The following is an 18,010-nucleotide window of genomic DNA, read 5'->3' as shown; positions in this document are numbered from 1 at the left end:
CATTCTGGTTTCTCTTTCACATTCAGTCGCCTCCCCAAGGCTCTGAGTTGGTTTCTGGCAAGAAGGGAACGCATGCCACTGTGACATAGGAAAAAATTTTGGGGGGTGGGGTTCAGGACTCCTCCCAGAATATCGTTGAGGGGCAAAAGGATATTATTAGGCAATTTTAAATAAGGCCTGAGCCATTGAATATCTACTAGAGGATTTGGAAATCATTAAGGGTATGGAGGCAGTCAACACGAAATTGAATGTGAGGTGTTAAATCTAATTCCTGTTGTAGATTTAAACCCAAATAGGTCAAGGGATCTTGTCACTGGACTTTTATCAGGAGTTACTTGCAAGCCAAGGTTAAGGAAGGCTTTAGAAAGTTCCACAAAACAATTCTGTAGATCTGGCCTGTCCTGAGCCACCAACAAAATATCATCAGGGTGTAGGGGAATTGTATAAAAGCAGTCTTTGAGATCAATGATCACTTTAGCCACATAAAAACAATTCCTTGCAAACACATTTGGTAAAGGCTATTTACGCTGTACATGGCCAAGCGCAAGCGTGCACTATTTATAGTTTCAAGCAGAAAATGTTCCTTATGTGACCACAATTGCAATCCTTATAAAAACATGAATCTTCTTAATAAACAATCTCCAACTCTCTGCCAGTTAATCTTATTAATGGTTCCCTCCTTGGGGAACCAAGGATATAATTCTTCCCCATGATCAAAAAATGCCTTTAAATCTTTCCTTTTAACGCGAGTTCCTCGTGTCTTGAGGGCCTCTTAAACCTGAGATGAGCAATTCCTGTGACGATGATACCTGTGCCATGGCCAGTCACTTACCTTGCGCCGTCTTCACTGCTCAGCGTTGACCGAAACTGATGTCTTGGGTGGGTAGCTCCGAGCCGGTCACACAATCACTTGGATCCAAGTTTTCCTGGAAGACAGCGTTCCTCAGCCTCGCTGGCTCCCGGGCCCCACGTTGGGCGGCATTTGTCCCGTCCAGCGGGACGTCGACTAGGGCCAAGAACCTAGAGGGAGGAATGAAAGGGACAGGAGACACGAAGAAGGCAGCAAGACAAGCGTCCTGATTAAGCCGCAGATTTTATTTTTCACACAGGGGTTTATATGCCTCTTCAGGAGAGGCAGGAGGGGGTGGGGTATAGGAACTGCTTGGGGTAGGGGGTCGGGTAGTAGGATGTTTGCTCGGGGTAGAGGCCAGGTGGTAGGATGTTTGCACATCAACGCAAGCAGGCACGTGTTGCTACGTGACGTAATCCCAAGATGCAGGCGCGTTCTTACACTAAGAATTCAGGGCGTGGGAGAATGTCCCCGACCCTGGGGTGGGCAGCATCTTAGGGCTTGTTCTTGGTTGCCTCCCTTGCTGCAGCAATCAATGGAATGAGGCAGGAGAGGGGCTTGGCAACCTCGAGGAATGGATGCTGCAGGAGCTCTTTAGCTGAGCCTCTCTTTTCCACATCCATCTCCAGACAGCGGTTTAAAAAGTCCCGGAAGATAGCCGACACCTTCTCTGGGTTCTGAAGTTCCGGAGTGCCACGGGTGGCAATGAGGCACAAGGCCCTCAGAGGGTTTTCATTGAAGTATGGGGGCTCTCCTTCCATCATTTCAATAGCCACGATGCCCAGGGACCAGATGTCAACCTCGGGTCCATAGGGCTTTCTTGTTACCACCTCGGGTGCCATCCAATATGGCGTTCCCACCATGGTGCTCCTTTTGCTCTGTTCTGGAGTTATCTGTGCACAGAATCCAAAATCGGTTAACTTGACAGAGCCATCCTTTCCCAACAGTATATTGTCGCTCTTGATGTCTCTGTGAATGACTTGATTCGAATGTAGGAACTCTAGGGCCTGCAGACACTCACGGCACACAGCAGCAATCTGTCCTTCATCCATACAGATTTTTGTTACCACATCTGACAAGGGACCTCCAGCCAAGTATTCCATGACAACCCATAGCTCATCTCCTACAAGGTAATTGTCCAAGTAGTTTGCAATATTTGGGTTCTTGTTTTCCCTCATGACCAGGATCTCATTAATAACCAGCCCTTTCTCCGGATGCTGCTGCAGATTCATCTGCTTAATGGCCACCTCCTGTCCTGTGGCTACATCCATGGCGGTATACACAGTTCCCAAAGCACCGTGTCCAATCTTCTCAAAGCGCGTATACTTCTTCTTAGGATCACCCACACTCACTATGCTCCGTAATTTCTCTAAGATCTCCTCATCAGACATGTTGGGTTTCTTCTGCTGCTTCTCAATATGCCGGGTCAATGGATCTGGTGGAGTGGTGGTATTCTCAGTAGGTGAAATGGGAGATGTAGCCACGTCCCGAGTTGGAGTGACAGGAAGTGGTTCAGTCACAGCTCCTGCTGGAGCTGCAGGACAGGACGACACAAGAGCTTCTCCGTGCCTGCTTGCTTGGGACTCTTGGAGAAGCGCCACCACCCCCTCCTCCCTGAGCTTTGCCCGCCTGGGAACTTCCACCTAGCCTATTGCTCAAGCAGCCAGCACCCACGCTAGGCTTCAGGCTTCTCTTGCTCACAGCCCATGGCTACTTCCGGGGTCTCCACCACCCAGTGGTGCCCTGCGACCTCCACCCCTTCCCAGGCTGTGGGTCAGTCCCAGGCTGCGCACCCATAGCCTCTGCCTGGCTGGGCTCCCGGATCCCCAACTGTGCGAGCATGTGGGAGACCCGGCGCTCCAGGTCAGAGCCACACATGTAGAGCCTCAGGTGTGCGCGCAGGCGCTGCAGGCAGGCATGCTGCGATGGTGCCAAGAAGTCCTGCGGGTGGTAGTCCAGCCAGGTGCTCAGGAGGCAGGAGATGGCCCTGGAGGCGAATGGGTGGGAAGCAGAGTGTGAATGAAGGCCAGCCCCTCCCGGGGTCATCCTCACACCCCTGTGATGTTGGCTGCCCTTTCAGAGAGCAGCACATCCCAACAGGGGCACCTTTGAGCTGTGCCACCCCTGGCCAGCCAACCTAAGCTAGGCTGGCAGAGAAACTCCAAGGAGGGATCCAAGACCAAATGCTGGGAGCAGTTCTGGCCCCTTCTGTTGGGGCCTAGCCTCCATCCCTGAAGCCTGATTCTGGCTCAGCTGCAATTAAAGGGCTTTGTCTAGGCATTCGGTCCTTTGCATACCTCTCTTAAGGCATCTCTGTGTACGTGACTCCATTGAACCCCCCGCAGTTTCGCGGGTCTCGCAGCAGCTCAAGTCTCGAGAGCTTTCCTGCACCTGTCCTGCCCAGTACCTGACAGCCCCACCCAGACCCTTAGTGGTAGCACAGAGGCCCTCTTTCTATTGGATAGCTTCCCAGTGCCCACCTTCTCCTACCCTAACAGTATATAACTAATTGTCTGACGCAATAAAGAGAGGAGAGCATCAGAGAGCATCAGAGATCAGCAGAGATCAGCAGAGATCAGCAGAGAGATCTGATGCGCTTTCATGGTTAACACTGCTTCTGACTCAGCGTGGTTCTTTCTTCCCCGGTGATTGGGGGAGGGCTGGGTCTTCGACACTTACCATCTCGCTCGGCTCCCGGGGGACTACAGGCTGGCCCTGTGTGTCCCTCCCTGTTCCCGTGTTGCTGCCCCGGAGAGGAGCAACACCCTTCTGCTCTTTCCAGTGCCTTCCTCCTCTCCCCCCTGGGCCACTCTCTCCATGCTAGACTCCAAGATGGCTTGCTATCCGGCCTGATATGTAGAGGGGTGTGACACACATCCTCAGGCGCTCTGCTGCCTCATTTCCTAGCATGCTCACCAGGGCTGTCTGCCTTCCAGAACACCCTTGAGCGTGGCGCTGAGCTCTCCCTCACACCTAGCAGCATGTCAGGCCCACTGACCAAGCAAAGATGTGTCTTGGCCTTTTTTGGAGCTCAAGGTGAGTTGAGCAAACCTGCTTGGTAAGGTGTGTGGGGAGCATGCCTTCTCGTGGGGCTCAGCCGTGGACCCAGCCTCTAGTGGTCCTCATATGAGTAGCCCTTGCCTGGGGTTTTCCCTCTGCTGCCGAGGATGCCCAGATCCCATGACTCCCTTGATAATCATAGGTGTTCAGAGCTCCTGATTGGGCCGTGTCTCACTCACAGCCCCAACTCCAGCACACACACACACAGAGGAGTGTGTGCGAGTGCGCCCACGCACATGCGCAGACCTTCACACTCGAAATCAAGCACACACTCGCAACCATGCAGACACACATAAAGATGAGCACGAGAGTAACACACACATACACACAAACACACACCCATGGATTTTTCTCCAATGTGGAGCATGCCCTAGCTGGAGATCGAATCCCACTCACTCACTTGTAGAGCTTGTTTCCAGGGATGACATCCTCGCTGGAATGCGGGAGGATGTCAGTCTGTCCAGAGGAGCCCATGGGGGCTTCCAAACTCCTGAACCTGTTGAGGATTTGAAGCATCACTGGCTAGCCCAGGTCAGCCAGTCCATGTCTGCCCTTCTTGTACCACCAAGCACATTGCCTGCATATTGGCCCTCCATGAGCACTACTTCCCATTGGTGCCATGCATGAGGACAGTAGCCCCTGGGTGATGAGCTTAGGAGTACAGTGCCTTGGCACTTGCCCCAGCCAGCCCTGCTCTGTCTCTATCTAGGTGGACGAGGTCATGCAGAGAAAACGGGTTGCCTTCTTGTTGAAGAGAGACAGTGCTTTGTTGGAGGTCTCAGAGATACATAGCCCGAGAGGAGAGCCTGCAGGCCTAGACAGGACAGTGCAGCATGTGTGCCTGTGCCAGTGTAGCCGAGGACTTCCCTGCTTTGATCCCCAGGCAGTGGCAAGTGCCAAAGAGGAAGTCTGTGTGAGCAGCCCACGTTGCAGGCTCCACTGCCAAGGCTTCCACTGCAGCTCAGGAATCCTGTGCTATTGGAATTGGCACTCACCTTGTAAACAGCAGGTCCAGGACCTGAAGGGTGTCTGCACACCTTCTGTAGCTGTTGAAGAAGGTGTGGATGAAGGTGGAGTTGTCGAGCAGCTGGGCAAGCACCAGGTGGTCCACCTGCTCCTGCAGTGTGCCTGCCGTGGGGAACTCTGACCCGCAGGCATCGGGCATGCCTGGGGACAAGTCCCCTTCAGTCTGGAGGAGAACCACACAGGGACAGTTCAAGTGCCATGTGCAACACTACAGGAACATTCATGGACACACACAAATAACTGCAAACATTTGACCACTCACAGCAACACACACAGGGACACTCACAGGGACACACCCCCCCACACACCCCTGCCCCCCCTCCACACACGTGGGAAGGAAAAGTGGTGATGCACAGGGAGATGAGGGTGGAAGGCGTCCTAGCCATTTCCTGCCCTGGTCTGTCCCATGTTACCCTAGAATTCCTCCGGAAAAATCTCCAGAGGCGTCGGTGGCGGAGGCCAGGGCGCACAAAGCATGGACACAGGCGCCCCAGGAACCCTCTCCGCCCATCACTCAGGCCTGAGCCTCGACCACTTTGCCAGCAACAACGAAACATCTTTGCAATGGACACGATCCACACAAGTGCACTCTCCGAGGCTTGTGTGGACTGTGAATTCCTGGGAGGACCCCGGGGTTCTGAGTCCTCTGAGCCATTGTGATGTCACCTCTGCACAGCTCTTCCCTTGAGCCCTTGATTATGACCCAAGCTTTGCAAGGTGCCCTGTTCAGGCCTTTTTCTGCCTTGCCCAGGCCGACCACTGGCCATTGTGACCCAAAGCCCCTGGACCAGTGGCCCCTCATAGAGCTAGGTCAGAGGCTCTGGCTGAAGGGGATCTATCAAGGTGGGGTCTTAAGCACACAGCCTTGCCCTATCCAGATGTGACCCTGGATAGGAGAGGATGACTCTCACCACTCCAAAGACTCCCAGAACTCTCAGGGATTCAACATCCTGATTCCTTGTCTCACCAAAGTCAGAAAGTGACACACATCTCTGAGGGACTGCCTTGACAGGGAACACTTGCTAGGAGATCAGATGCACTGAAACAAATGCAACTCCACCAACTCTTCTAGTCCTGCAGAAGGGTTCAGAAAATGCTACTTGATGGTTGACCACGTGCTCCTCTGCTCCACAGATAGATGCAGGTAACTGAGCCTCAGAGATCGTGCCCTGGGTCCTAGAACCTGCCGCAGCCCTCCCACGACCCACAGAACCAAGCCCTCTATGTCCTTTCTGTAGACAGCCATGGAGCTAGGGCTCAGACTCACTGGAGCCTGTAGGTGCCCAATTCTGAAAAGCCCTCCCCTGGACCTAGCCTGACCACAGCACCTGACTTCGGAAAAGTGAATCCCAGTGTGGGAGCTCCATTACCCAGTAGATTGAACTTGTGATTTGGGGTGACTCTGTGCATTCCACATTGCTCTCTTCTTCTAGCCGGCCTCCCCTCACAACTCCTAATGACTCATCTGACACAGTCATGGCTGTCCCCTGGGCCAGACTCTGGTTTAAAGATGCACCAATGCCATCCAACAGATAAGAGAAAGAAGAGAAAAGAGACTAAAGGAAATAATAGGACTGAGATTCAGCAAAGCGGGTCACTCTCATTGTCCCCCTTTCTGTCTCAGTACTATCAGTGCCACCATGAGTGCCTCCTCCAGCCAGGAAAGTTGAGGCCTGGTTACGGCATGCCCCAGTGTGGGAACACAGGTGATTGCACTTGCTCTTTGTGTGGTTCTGTATCGGGGTGGCTGAGAAAAAGGCTGCGTTGCCATATGGGCAGCTCCGGCCATCCCCAGACCCTGTGTCCTATCTTGACCGACCACATCCAAGCTGTCTTCATCTACCCTGACTCCTAGCTGGACAGAGAGCTCGTGGTTCCTTCTTGGATTTCTTTCCCGCCTCCATTACTTCCTTGGCAGTGGTTGTAACTCCAAGAGAGATCTTAGGTGTGGTGACTGGATGGGGGGCCTCCTCCTTGTCCATGCACAGGACATGGGCCTGTTGCATGGAGGCAGTGTCAGGGTAGCCTAGATGTCAAGCACACCGGAACATAGCCAAGCTCCCTTTAAACACTGTATAGACAGCATTGGATAGCTACTTCTCATGCTTTCTTTGACGCTCAAGACTGCTGTGCCTTAGAGCTTAGGGGCCACCCCTCTTTTTCAGCACTAATGAATCTGGGAGATGTGTGTGCCTGTGCGTGCAGAGCAGAGATCATCCCCCTTCTGCTTCACTCATCGGCCAGGACACAAGCTGGGCCCACCCTTCTGAGCATCCACTTCTCCCTGCTTTACCACAAGCCCCACACTCATCATGAGCAATGAGGGCTCTCCCTGAGCCCATATCTAAGCCAGGAAACTGAGAGTCTGAGAAGTCCAGCAGAGGGTGCGGCCGTCCTTCCTGGATGGAGGGTGTGGGTCCTGCCCTAACCTCAGTGACTTGAACAGTTCCCTTGTCTCAGAAGGTGCCTCTGTTCACCAGTGGCCCACAGGGGCCAGCTGAAGGTCTAGGTTGATGCCATTGACTGGTGAGGCAGCTCAGGAAAATCTGCAGTGTGGCCTACTTGGTCACATCCTCAGTCCCCAGGGCTGTGAGGCGTTCACAAGGCAGTCTTCTGGCTGATGGGGCCTGGGTGTGTATGAGCAGGAACGCTTGGTCAATTTCAGACAGGCTGGCTTCGCGGGCCTGGAGCTGGTTTGCGGCATGATGTTCAACAATTTGGGGAAGATCCTTTTGTCAGGGCAAAAGGACAGTGAGCCCTGCTTTGGGACCTTCAACAGCCTCTTGCTGTTCTCCTTGTTCACTCACGCTTCTCCGATTCTAGATTTCTCGAACCCCAAGCACACAATGAGCTGTACCTCTACTCCTGACTCCTGCTCCCCAGTTAACCTCTGTCCACGAGTGTCGTGTCACCTAAGTGTAGAGTGTACTCCTGCCTAGATTCTGGTTTCTCTTTCACATTCATTAGCCTCCCCAGGGCTCTGAGTTATTTTCTGGCAAGATGAAAACACATGCCACTGTGACACAGAACTGGAGTCTGAAGATTTAACGGCTTACCCCAAAGGTACTGATACATTAGGTGGTGAGGCCAGGATTCTGACTGAGGCCATCTGATCTGAAGTTCAGGTGAGAGGACCAAAGGTTGGGGAATGCCCTGATGCAGAGACATCCCAGGCAGGAGTGAAAATACCTTCACCAGACTATTTGTCACCACTATTTAGGACCCCTATTGTGTACTCAGGAGGACTCATAGCTCCACCAGAACTGTTTACTATTTCGCATTTAACCAATGGAAAATGACTTAGTCTCCTTTGCTTCCTACTGAAAAAATTGAAGGAGGCTATTTGGTGAATAAAAAAAATTAGGCTTCTGTAATTAGTGTTTAAAATTAGTAGTAGTAGTATTATTTGATTGTGAGGATTGAACTCTGGGCTTGGGTATTGTCTCTGAACTCTAAAGCTCAGTGATAGTGCTCTATCACTTTGAGCCACAGCACTTCTGGTTTTCTGGTAGTTAATTGGATATATTTATCCCATAGTCTTTTGTGCCCCAGCTGTCTTTGAACATCAGTCCTCATATCTCAGCTTCCTGAGTAGCTGGATTACAGGTATGAGCCATTGTGCCTGGGAAAATGATTCTTAAAAACCTAAGCAGAGGGCCAAGACTGTGGCCTAGTGGCCCAATATGTACAAAACCCTTGGTACCACATATACAGAAAAGGCTGGAAGTGGTGGCTCAAGTGGTTGAATGATAGCTTGAGCAAAAAAAAACTCCAGGATAGTGCTCAGGCCCTTAGCTCAAGCCCCAATAGTGACAGTAAACAAAAACAAACAAACAAAAAACTAGACTGCTGGAGGCTCATGCCTGTAATCCTAACTACTCTGAAATCTGAGACCTGAAGCCTGAGGTTCAAAGCCAGCACAAGCAGGAAAGTCTATGAGACTCATATATCTAGTTACTCAGGAAAAGCTGAATGGCACTGTGGCTCCAGTGGGACAGTGCTAGCCTTGAACAAAAGTAGCTTAGGAACAGCACCTAGGCCAAGAGTTCAAGCCCCAGGATTGGGGGGGAAAAAAACAAAAAGAAAAACCCTAATGGGAAAGAAAAGTCCTTGGTTAGGGACACTGAATTTGATGTCAGAGCTTTTCCCTGTTTACCATTGCTGTCTGTTAGTAAAACTCCTGGCCCTATGTTCAGGGTTTGTTTTTTTTTTGTTTTATTTTGGTGGGTCATGGGGCTCGAACTTGGCCTGGGTGCTGTCCCGAGCTCTTCAGCTCAATGTTACTACCGTACCCCTGTGCCTGCACAGTGTCCCTGAGCTCTTCAGCTCTAGGCTATCACACTATCTTTGAGCCAGACTGCACTTCCCTTTTTCTAGAGGTTAATTGGATCAGAATCTCTGGTCCTTTTGTGCTCTCAGCTGGCTTTGAATCTTGATCCTCAGATCTCAGCCTCCTGATTTGTTAGGATTACAGGCTTGAGCCACCTTGCCAGCTGGTTTTGTGCATTTCTTGCTTGATATTCAGTTTTTGGATCCATTCATCGGTGTAGGCCAACTTTGGGCTTTGAGATCCTCAGATCTCAGCCTCCTAAGTAGCTAGGATTCTAGGTACCACTGGTGCCTGGCAAGAGCTCTGGACCTGGGCAGTGTTCCTGAGCTCTTCAGCTCAAGGCTAACACCCTACTGCTTGAGCCATAGAGCCACTTCTTGCTTTCTAGTGGTTAATTGGAGATGAGTCTCAGAGTCTTTAGTGCCTGGGCTGACTTTGAACCTCGATCCTCAGATCTCCCGAGTAGCCAGGATTACAGGCATGAGCCACAGCCCCCAGCTGAGAATTGACTTTTATGTGCCATCTTAAAAAGGAATCCAAGCTTATTTTTCTCCCATGTGGATTCCCTCTACTCCTTCACTGAGTGCATCTTTGTTTAGCGTTGATGAGTGAATATATGTGGGTCTTCATCAGAGCCTTCTACTTTTTAATCTTTTTGCCTTTGCTTTCTCAGTACCATTTTTATTATCATTTGCTTAAATAATTGATGACACTTTTCTTTCTAACTACCCGATTTTTTTCCCATTTAGTACAGTCTCAGTCTGCAAGAAAAAGTGTCCCTGAATAGGGATGATGTCTGCTGGAGGGTTTTTAAAATGCCTTTAATCAGATAAACATTCCAATCAATACTAGTAAATTAACTCTTTTCTTTTTTTTCTTTTTTTTTTTTGCAGTCCTGAGGCTTGAACTTAGAGCCTGAACACTGCCCTTGGACTTTTCTCAAGGCCATTGCTCTAACACTAGAGCCACAGCACCATTTCCAGCTTTTTTGTATGTATATGGTACCAAGGAATCGAACCTGGGTCTTCATGCATGCTAGGAAGCACTCTACCACTAAGCCAAGCTCCCAGCCCTGACACATAAATGAAATCTTAACTAAAATCAATAACATGCCAGGTGCAGTGACCACTGCTGTAATCCTAGCCACCTAGAAGACTGAGATCTGATGATCTTGGTTCAAAAGCCAGGCTCTTATCTCCAATTAGCCACTAGAAGTTGGGCTGTGGCTGGCTCATGGGCGCTAGGGCAGTAGTCATGAGCTGAAGAGCTCAGGGACAGTGCCTAGGCTCAGAGTTCAAGCCCCACAACAACAACAATCAAAAAACAGGTTTGGACTCAGGGCTTTTGCTTGCCTGCCAAGCTCTGTACCACTTGAACAATTCCTCTGTGCCTTTTTGCTTTAGGTTAATTTTCAGATCAAATGTTGTACTTCTTGCTTAGGTAGCTTTGGATTGTCATCCTACTTACACCTTCACATAGCTGGGATTATAAATGTGAATCCCCATGCTCAGCTTATTTGTTGAGATGGAATCTCACTTCTCTGTGTGTGTGTGTGTGTGTGTGTGTGTGTGTGTGTGTGTGTGTGTGTGTGTGTGTCAGTCATGGAGCTTAAACTCTGGCCTGGGCACTGTCCCTGAGGTTTTCAGCTCAAGGCTACCACCCTAACCCTGGGTCTTAGCCTTGTCCCTGAGCTCTTGAGTGCAACGCTACCACCCTACCCTTGAGCCAAACCCCACTTCCTGTTTTCTAGGGGTTCATAGGAGATAAGAGTCTCAGGTCCTTTAGTGCCAGGGCCAGCTTTGAACCTTGATCCTCAGATCTCAGCCTCCTGAGTAGATAGGATTACAGGTATGAGCCACAACCTTGGCTCTCACTTCTTTTTTACCAGCTGCTTGAAACCATGATCCTCCCCGATAATTGGGATGAGCCATTGTGCCCGAAACAAAAAAAAAGTATTTTTTTGTCTTGATTTTGGTATAATGAAGTTTAAATATGAAAAATCACATTTCTTCTACTTTGCAACATGTGGAGAGACATTAAATTATAGGTATATACAGACAGTTACGGCTGTGGCCTTGACTGGTTGAGGACATGGACACCAACAGCATCTGAAATGCTGTCAAGGCAGAACATTACCAATAGCAGTGAAAGCTTATAAGTGGCACTCTGACTCAGAATGTTACAGCAGTAGTGAAATAGTTCAGGGACAGCACCCAGGGTCTGAGTTCAAGTCCTAATATTGACCCCCCCACCAAAAAAAAGATGAAATATTTGACTGATGAGAAAGTTTGCTGGACACAGTGGCTGATGCCTGTAATCCTAGCTACTCAGGAAGCTGAGATCTGAGGATAGTTCAAAGCCAGCCCAGGCACTAAAGACCAGGAGACTCATCTCCCGTTCACCACCAGAAAACCAGAAGTGGCGCTGTGACTTCAGGGGTAGGGTGGTAGCCTTGAGCTGAAGAGCTCAGTGACAGCTCCCAGGCCCCCAAAAAGAAAGGATGTGGCTTAGTGTTAAGAATACTTGCCTAGCACACATGAGGCCCTGGGTTCGATTCCTCAGTACCGTATAAACAAAAACTGGATATGATGCTGTGTGTCAAGTGGCAGAGTGCTATCCTTGAGCAAAAACTGAAACTACATCACTCCAAAAGCCTATACTCTGCTGTATACAGTCATTAGGTGTAAGCCACCAGCGTGTGACAAATACTCTTAATGCTCTTTTTTTCCCCCCATATGCTTTGGTACAGATGGTCATCATGTCTGAATACTAAAAATAACACACACATATATATGACTGCGTTTGAAAATGGCAGAGGGAAATAACAATGAAGAGATAATTCACTTGAACAACTTTCACTGCCACAGGAGACAAGGTAAGTTGTTTATTCTACTTGGCCAAGAATCTAGCCTGCTTTAGAATCCAGAAGTATTTTATTTTTAGATCTGAGAACATCAGGCATAAAAAGCATTTGTTAGACTAGTAGTGTGCCAGCTTACACATATAGTCATGAATGAATTTTATCAATCCTCCCTCATACCGAGCATGGTGGCAAATGCCTAAATTCCCAGTTACTCAGGAAGCAGAGGTAGGAGACCAGTGCTTTGAGGCTAGCCTGGGAGAGGTTAGTTAGAACCCCAAGAGACAAAGCATGGTATTATATGCTTGTAGTTAGCTACTCAAGTGGTAAAGGTAAAATCATTACCCAGCTGGGCGAGCTGGCTCACACCTATAATCCTAGCTACTCAGGAGGCTGAGCTCTGAAAATCATGGTTCAGGAGTCAAAGCCAGCCCAGGGACTTTAGTTAGTGCCTCTTCAATTAACCACCCGAAAGGGAAGTGGTGTTGTGGCTTAAGGGGTAGGGCAGTAGCCTTCAGCTGAAGAGCTCAGGGATAACGTCCATGCCCAGAGTTCAAGTCCCATAACCACACACACACACACACACACACACACACACACACACACACACACACACACATAAAAAGCATGACCCCAGGCAGCCTGGACAAAAGTGTTAGATCCTTTCTATAAACAAACTAAAGCTAAAAGGGCTGAGGCATGGCTCATTGGTACTGCATTTGCCTAGGAAGGAAGAGTCCCTGTGTATACCAGCCAGAAAAGGAAGAAATGAAATCTTACATAAGTAGATTAATATGCTAGTAATCCAACCTGTGAGTAGACAGTCATTGGATCTATAGAGATGGGATTAGGAGTGCTCCTGTGAGCTTATTTTTCCTACAACAGTTATAGGTACTAGTAAGTTTGCTTGCCCTCACGTGATACTTCTTTTCTGTGTTTTTTGTTGTTGTTGTTGTTTCTCTCCCCTCCCCCCACTTTTCACACCTGCTTTCCCTCCCTCCCTCCCTCCCTCCCTTCCTCCCTTCCTCCCTCCCTTCTTTGCTTCTTCCTCCGTTTCCTTCTTTTCCCCATGCCAGGGCTTGAACTACAGGATTCTCCTTCTTGCTCAGCTTCTTCAAGCCTGGTGTTCTACCACTTGAGCCACATCTTTGTCCTGGCTTTTTTCTGTACATGGAATGCTATGGACTTTCTGGCCTGGAATGACATCAAATTTTGATCCTCCAGATCTCAAGTCACCTGAGTATCTAGAATTATAGGTTTGAGATCACTCAACTAGTTTCGATTTTTTTTCCAGCCCTGGCTTGAACTCAGGGCCGAAGCAATGTCCTTGGGCTTTCTCAAGGCCAGCACTTTAACACTTGAGCCTCAGCACCATTTCCAGCTTTTTCTATGTATGTGGTACCGAGGGATTGAACCCGGGTCTTCCTGCGTGCTAGGCAAGCACCCTACCACTAGGCCAAAGTCCCAGGTCCCAAGTTTGGTTTTTTTGAGACAGGGTCTCACTATGAAGCATTGATTAGCCTGGAGTTTGGCCTAGTGGTAGAGTGCTTTCCTAACATGCACGAAGATCTGGGTTCCATTCCTTGGTACCACATACATAGAAAAAGCCAGAAATGGACCTGTGGCTAAAGTGGTAGAGCTCTATCCTTGAGAAAATCCAAGGACAGTGCCCAGGCTCTGAGTTGAATCACTGGAACTGGCCAAACAACAAACAAAACAACAAAAACATTCTTAGCAGCTTTGTAATATGACATTCAGGGCAAGACTCAAAGCAAGACAGAACCTTCAACTGTTTTGTTGTTGTTGTTGTTGTTGTTGTTGGTGGTGGTGGTGGTGGTGGTGGTGGTGGTGGTGGTAGTTGTGGTGGTGGTGGTGGTGGTGATGGTGGTGTGTGTGTGTGTGTGTGTGTGTGTGTGTGTGTGATAATTGCTGTCCTTAGAATCTCTGCAGCTCAGTGAATGAGATCATTGATTTGGGGGGGGGTTCTTTTTTTGGTGTGGGGGGAGTCCTAGGGCTTGAACTCAGGGCTTGAACATGGATGGTCCTTGGGCCTTCTCAAGGCTAATGCTCTAACACTTGAGCCACTGTACCACTTCTGTCTTTTTCTATGTATATGGTACTGAGAAATCGAACTCAGGTCTTTGTACATGCTAGGCAAGCATTGTACCACTGGGTTAAACTCCTGATCTTTTTCTTTTTTTTGGTGGGTCATGGGTTGCTATGTCTGAACTCTTCAACTCAAGGCTACTGCGCTACCCCTTAAGCCACAGCCCTACTTTCTGTTTTCTAATGCTTAATTGGAGGTAAGAATCTCACATTCTTTAATGCCTGGCTGGCTATGAACTTCAGTACTCAGATCTCAGCCTCCTGAGTAACTAGGATTACAGGTGTGAGCCACTGAGTTAAAGCCCTGGGACCAGCACCAAAAAAGAGAGGGAAAAAAAAAGAAAAAGTTGATAATCTTTAGCATATACTCTAGCACTATTAAGGGAAAACAAAACAAAAGGAAACATGGAAACATAGCTGTTACTGCTTTAGTGTATGTGCTTTCAGTTGGTAAGTTAATAGTAGTTATGATAAAGGTTAGACTGTTAACACTCTTTGGGCCAAAATTGAATTTGCAAGAGTGAACGTGATTGTGTCAGTGTTCTAATAACAGTGTTGTTTGCCTCCTTTTAGACTGGATTAGTCTCAGAGAAGGGCCTATTACCATATCAGATTCTTCTGATGAAGAAGGGATTCCAATGCTGGTCACCCCAGCTCCTCAGCAACATGAAGAAGAGGACCTCGATGATGATGTCATCTTGACAGAAGTGAGTTTTGTTCTACTTTCCCTGACAGCTCCAGAGCAGCTCTAAGATCTCTTTAACCTGCCTCTGTGACTGCTTGCCCTTCACAGAGATAAGTCATTGAGTCCAACCTGCCTGCAGCAATGAGTATAGCTAACAATCTCCTATTCTCTTCCCTCAAAGTGAGGTGGGAACCTTTGCCCGCAGGGCAGGCAATGTCTTGCTCCTCACACAAAATGTGATTTAGAATTAGAGATGTGTACTGATTCATCAAAGATTTTCCATTCTATGACTAATTATCCTCCCTCAGTTAGAAGAGTGAGATATACCCTTATTCTATTCTTTTCAAAGGAGACATCCATTTCAGGTTTTGTAATTCATATGATTGTATTCTGCATAGAAATGGATGAGCAGGGGGCATGCCCCAGTGTGGGAGGACAGGTGATAGCACTTGCTCTTGTGTGGGTTCTTCATCAGGGGTGGCTGAGAAAAAGGCTGTGTTGTCACATGGGCAGCTCAGGCCATCCCCAGACTCTGTGTCCTGTCTTGACCAGCCACATCCAAACTGTCTTCATCTCCCCTGGACTCCTACCTGGACACATTGCTCCTGGTTTCTTCCTGGTTTTCTTGCCTGCCTCCATTTCTTCCTTGTCAGTGTTTGTAACTGGAAGGGAGATCTTAGGCCAAAGGTCAACCGTGGCCTGGTGTGGTGACTGGATAGGGAGCCTCCTCCTTGTCCATGCACAGGAAGCAGCTGGTGTGGGGACATGGGCCTCTTGCATGGAGGCAGTGACAGGGTAGCCTAGATGTCAAGCACACAGGAACAGAGCCAAGCTCCCTTTATACACTGTGTAGACTGCATTGGACACCTACTTCTCAAGAATGCTGTGCCTGAGAGCTTAGGGGCCACCCCTCTTTTTCAGCACTAATGAGTCTGAGAGATGTGTGTGCCTGTGCGTGCAGAGCAGAGATCATCCCCCTTCTGCTTCATTCATCGGCCAGGACACAAGCTGGGCCCACCCTTCTGAGCATCCACCCCTCCCTGCTTTACCACAAGCCCCACACTCATCATGAGCAATGAGGGCTCTCCCTGAGCCCATATCTAAGCCAGGAAACTGAGAGTCTGAGAAGTCCAGCGGAGGGTGCTGCCATCCCTGCCGGATGGAGGGTGTGGGTCCTGCCCTAACTTCAGTGACTTGTCCAGTTCCCTTGTCTCAGAAGGTGCCTCTGTTCACCAGTGGCCCACAGGGGCCAGCTGAAGGTCTAGGTTGATGCCATTGACTGGTGAGGCAGCTCAGGAAAATCTGCAGTGTGGCCTTCTTGGTCACATCCTCAGTCCCCAGGGCTGTGAGGCCTTCACAAGGCAGTCTTCTGGCTGGTGGGGCCTGGGTGAGTATGAGCAGGAGGACTTGGTGAACTTCAGACAGGCTGGCCTCGCAGGCCTGGAGCTGGCTTCCGGCCTGATGTTCATTCAACTCTTTGGGGAGGATCATTTTGTCAGGGAGAAGCCACAGTGAGCCATGGGTTTGGGACCTTCAACAGCCTCATGCTGTTCTCCTTGTTCACTCACCCTTCTCCAATTCAAGATTTCTCGAACCCCAAGCCCACAACAAGCTGTGCCTCTACTCCTGACTCTTCTGCACCCCAGTTAACCTCTGTCCACGACTGTCGTGTCACCTAAGTGTAGAGTGTACACTTGCCCACATTCTGGTTTCTTTTTCACATTTATTAGTCTCCCCGGGCCTCTGATTTATTTTCTGGCAAGATGGGAACACGTGCCACTACACAGAAGAAAATTGCAAGAAGCAAATAATGGGTTCACACACCACGGGCAATCAATGCTCATCATTGAATCCAAGCACCCGTGTGGGTCTTGAGATCAAAGAAAAGACAAGTACATGGGCTGGGAGTTGGCCTAGTGGTAGAGTGCTTGCCTAGCATGCACGAAGACCCAGGTTCGATTCCTCAGTACCACATACATAGAAAAAAAAAGCTGGAAGTGGTGCTAAGGCTCAAGTAGTAGAGCTCTAGCCTTGAGAAAGTCCAAGGACAGTGCTCAGGCCCCGAGCTCAAGCCCAGGAATGGCAAAAAAAAAAAAAATAAGACAACTGCACATCCACAACTACACAACTGACTCCATGTATATTTCCCTTGTTGCCGGGGCTAGGCCGCAGCAAACCAGGGTTCGCAGATTGGGATTCCTGAAATAGGGGCAAGGACTAGGGAAAATTAATAGAGAGACAAACAGATGGAGTTCGGGAGGATTACAGCCCAAGTCAGCAGTCCAAGAGGGCTGTGAGCTCCAGACTGCTGCCTAAGACTGTCCTGTTTATTTTAAGTTCCGACCTTAAATACTCTTCTTAAAACTAGGGAACTGCCAGAGGCTACATTCATACAAAATAGTAAACAAGTCACATATAGGATAAATGAGAAAGGATTAACATTGCTTAAAGTCATCCTGATAAAAACTGATTAACATTGCTTAAAGTTATCCTGATAAGAACTGATTGACATTGCTTAAAGTTATCCTGATAAGAGTTACTTCCTTGTGTATACAGTTGTGTAGGTCCAAGGTCAGGTCCAAGGTCATTGACCCCACAGTCGGTCCCCAACATCTCCCCCGTCTTTCTTTTAAAAAATGCAGACTTGCTTGTCTTAGGTTGGGTGAATCGCTGACTCTGCCTTACCCGTCATGGGGAACTTCTTCAGATCAAGCTGAAGGCCCTGTCTTAGGTTGGTCAGAGAGCATCCCCTCTTATCCTGTCCTTGACTGCGATTCCTCTCGTGGGGGGGGGAATTCATCCATCTGGGGCTTAGATCTGCGAGTTGTTCTATTGGTGACTGTTGAAGATGTGACCATTGGACGGGTACTGGCCATAGGCGTTGATTTGTTCCCAGCCATAGCTTCAGTTGTCACTTTACTTGGAGTAGAAACAACAGGAGTTGGCTTGATATTGGCTGTTGGTGGATCTGAAGTGCTGGCAATTCCTTGTTCTTCAGAAGCTGCAGTAGTTTTCAACGTGATCTGTCTCTGCTGTTCTGGGACCTTACTAGTAGGTTCTTGAGGCTCTTTCCTCTGCTCTAAGTGCCTCCCT

The 18,010-nt window shown here is 49.0% G+C and overlaps 1 protein-coding gene and 1 long non-coding RNA gene across 2 annotated transcripts; one reads left to right on the top strand and one right to left on the bottom strand.

The window, feature by feature from the left end:
• Positions 1-1,074: 1,074 nt before the first annotated feature.
• On the bottom strand, positions 1,075-5,109 carry LOC150065306 (serine/threonine-protein kinase PAK 1-like). The gene is made up of 4 exons (XM_090329880.1): positions 4,906-5,109; positions 4,311-4,406; positions 2,644-2,837; positions 1,075-2,384 (listed from the first exon to the last, which is right to left on the bottom strand). Exons 1-4 carry the CDS (start codon positions 5,073-5,075, stop codon positions 1,345-1,347), a joined length of 1,500 nt encoding a protein of 499 aa, XP_090186006.1. The 5' UTR covers positions 5,076-5,109; the 3' UTR covers positions 1,075-1,344.
• A 2,862-nt stretch (positions 5,110-7,971) lies between these two features.
• On the top strand, positions 7,972-14,884 carry LOC150065305 (uncharacterized). Its single transcript, XR_016534754.1, has 3 exons — positions 7,972-8,061; positions 12,016-12,141; positions 14,806-14,884. It is a non-coding gene; the product is annotated as an uncharacterized LOC150065305 (long non-coding RNA).
• The last annotated feature ends 3,126 nt before the right edge of the window (positions 14,885-18,010 follow it).

Source organism: Megascapheus bottae, chromosome 3 (genome assembly GCF_031878675.1).
Source record: "Megascapheus bottae isolate mThoBot1 chromosome 3, mThoBot2.hap1, whole genome shotgun sequence".
Taxonomy (NCBI): Eukaryota; Metazoa; Chordata; class Mammalia; order Rodentia; family Geomyidae; genus Megascapheus; species Megascapheus bottae.
This window is presented reverse-complemented; position numbering and strand designations above follow the sequence as displayed.

What these genes read in the sequence shown, in the direction of transcription:
- LOC150065306 (XM_090329880.1), bottom strand. Translation starts at nt 5,075, where the DNA reads ATGCCCGATGCCTGCGGGTCAGAGTTCCCCACGGCAGGCACACTGCAG. An exon ending in CCTGGAAACAAGCTCTACAA is followed by an intron (nt 2,838 to 4,310) that starts GTGAGTGAGTGG and finishes ATTCGCCTCCAG; the next exon opens with GGCCATCTCCTGCCTCCTGA. An exon ending in CAGCCAGGCAGAGGCTATGG is followed by an intron (nt 2,385 to 2,643) that starts GTGCGCAGCCTG and finishes CCTGTCCTGCAG; the next exon opens with CTCCAGCAGGAGCTGTGACT.